Raw genomic sequence first — 2,500 nt, forward strand, 5'->3', positions numbered from 1 at the left:
AACTATATAACACACACACACACACACACACGCACAGAAAAATACGGAGAAAAAAAAACGTGTAATCAAGGGATCAGCCTAGGCCTAGTAGAAGGCTAAAATAACAGTCAATACTACTTATATTAAAATTACAAGGCTTCGTGGCAAATACGTAGATCTATCTGAGTGATTTAATTTAACTCTCCACCTCACTTAACTCGGTAACCATAGCCTGCACAATATTGTTACATTGGCGGCTGGTTGCCAGGCCAATATCAAACAAAATCACAGATTTCCTACATTTCCGTCACCGAGAAATGTTTTTTTTATTTAAGATGATAGGCTAGAGAAAAATGTTGAAAAGGGGAAAACACGTATCGTGCATTTCTGGTGTTTCTATCGGTGATTTCGAAATGGAGGTTGCCGACCTGTCCTCGTCTGCCATCTAGGTGGGCAAGTTCAAATCACTGAACGATCAGCTGGAAGGAATCGCACGTCAGCGAGCACAGCTTGCGAGCGAACACAAGTGGACTGACATGGGAAAGCTTGCATCCGAAGACGAACTGATTCTAAAAACTTGGAATGAACTGCCGTGTACATATCGCACATTGCAATATGTTAGTATTGCTGTGTTAACCATGTTCGGTTCCACTTATGCATGTAAGAAATCGTTCTCACATATGAAAAATATAAAGAGCCCGCGTTTAAATGATGAAAGCCTCAATGCTTGCATGAAGCTTCACCTCACTGAATATGAGCCAGACTACAAGGCCATCAGCAAGTCTATGCAGCACCAGAGGTCACATTAATCTCTGGTAGGCCTAATGTTCAATTTCGAGTGTTGTGTTGTTAACGTTGTTAACTTCTGTCATTTCTCATTGCCATTTACATTTCAAGTTACTGGTAACATTACTTTTAAAACTTGATCATGTATGAACTTGTAAAAAACTGTTGAATAAAAGTAACTTTTAGTTAAATATCCAAAACTGTTTCTTGTAACAGTTCCTTTTTGTGGCTCTCCAGGCAAAAACACACACACACACACACACACACACACACACACACATCAAGCCATGGAGAATCCTTTAGCATGTTCATTCACCTGAAGAAACACACACACACACACACACACACACACACACACACACACACACACACACACACAGGCCATCTCACCTTCCAGGAGGAGAACACGGACGCGGGACTGATGAGGTTCGGGTTGAGTGGACTCCTCGCGCCCATCAGGTCATCCGTGCACACCTGGCAGTCGCGCGCATCGCGCCAGTCCCAGTATGGAATGGTGAAGTTGAAATCTCCCGTGATCCTCCGAATCTGATGCTCCCACGTCAGCAGGTACACGCGGTGCCACGGGAGGAACGCGGCAGCCTCGTGCGCGAAGTCTATGTCCTCGAACACGTTACCGGGCCCACCGAGCAGGGCGTCTCGCGACACGTAGTAGTGCATCCACGCGAACAGGTCATACACACTGGTGTTCGCGAACATGGGCGTCGTGCCGTTGTTCATCTGCTCGTAGGTGCCCGTGATGATGACGTAGTCCGGGCTGACGCTGGTCTTGGCCAGGTTGAGGTACGAGATGAAGCGCTGCCTCTCCGCCACCGAGAGCGCGAAGATGTTCCTGCGCACAGACACGCGCCGCTCCGCGCAGTTGTCGCCGAAGAAGCCGAACTTGCAGTCGCCGCAGTCGAAGCCCATGTAGTTCCCCGCGCACTGGCAGGTGCGGTTGAAAAAGACCAGCGGCCAGCGCTCGCGGTCGTCCACGTTCCGGTGCGGGTACTGCGGTCCGTTGGCGAGCTCCGACACCACCACCTCCTGACAGAAACCCCGGCCCGAGCTCGCGCCGCACACGGAGCCGTCTCCCGACCACACCGGGCAACACTCCTTGGCGGTGAGGGCCTGCACGTTCGCGCACGGCCGGGGGAACTGCTGTCGGGAGGGCCGCGGCGCGAGGAGACAGCAGAGCGCGAGAAGAAGTAAGCGCCTCATAACTACCTAACTACGGTGGAGGAGCGCGCGAGGGGTACGGTCATGCACTAATCACACTAATTAGCGGAAAAGAGAGGAAGATCGGAGTTAAAGATATATACCTCTGCCAGGACAACCTCTCCCTGTCAGAAACACACACACTCCCCTCAAACGCATAAGACACACACACACACACACTCACACACACACACACACACACACACACAAACACACACACACGCACACACAGTCCACTCCCCTCACACACACACACACACACACACACACACACACACACACACACAGTCCACTCCCCTCACACACACACACACACACACACACACACACACACAGTCCACTCCCCTCACACACACACACACACACACCGTAACCCCTGGGCCTGTCACATGCTCGGGATAAGATCCCTCAATCCAGTCTCGTTCTGTCTCGAGACCGTTGCCCTCCTCCCGCTCCACCTCCTGGAATGCGTGCGCATGAGTGGAGCGTGAGAGAGTTGTGTGTGTGTGTGTGTGTTTGT

General features: G+C 51.0%; 1 protein-coding gene across 1 annotated transcript in view; it reads right to left on the minus strand.

The window, feature by feature from the left end:
- tyr (tyrosinase) overlaps positions 1-1,983 on the minus strand; it is a gene marked incomplete at both ends in the record, with an annotated part of 13,203 nt that extends 11,220 nt beyond the window's left edge. Inside the window, one exon of the mRNA XM_080844497.1 lies at positions 1,156-1,983. Within this exon, the coding sequence (XP_080700623.1) occupies positions 1,156-1,983 (828 nt within the window). The remainder of the gene's footprint in view (positions 1-1,155) is intronic.
- Between the last annotated feature and the right edge of the window lie 517 nt (positions 1,984-2,500).

This window comes from Sprattus sprattus (genome assembly GCF_963457725.1).
Source record: "Sprattus sprattus genome assembly, chromosome: 9".
In the NCBI taxonomy this organism is placed as follows: domain Eukaryota; kingdom Metazoa; phylum Chordata; class Actinopteri; order Clupeiformes; family Clupeidae; genus Sprattus; species Sprattus sprattus.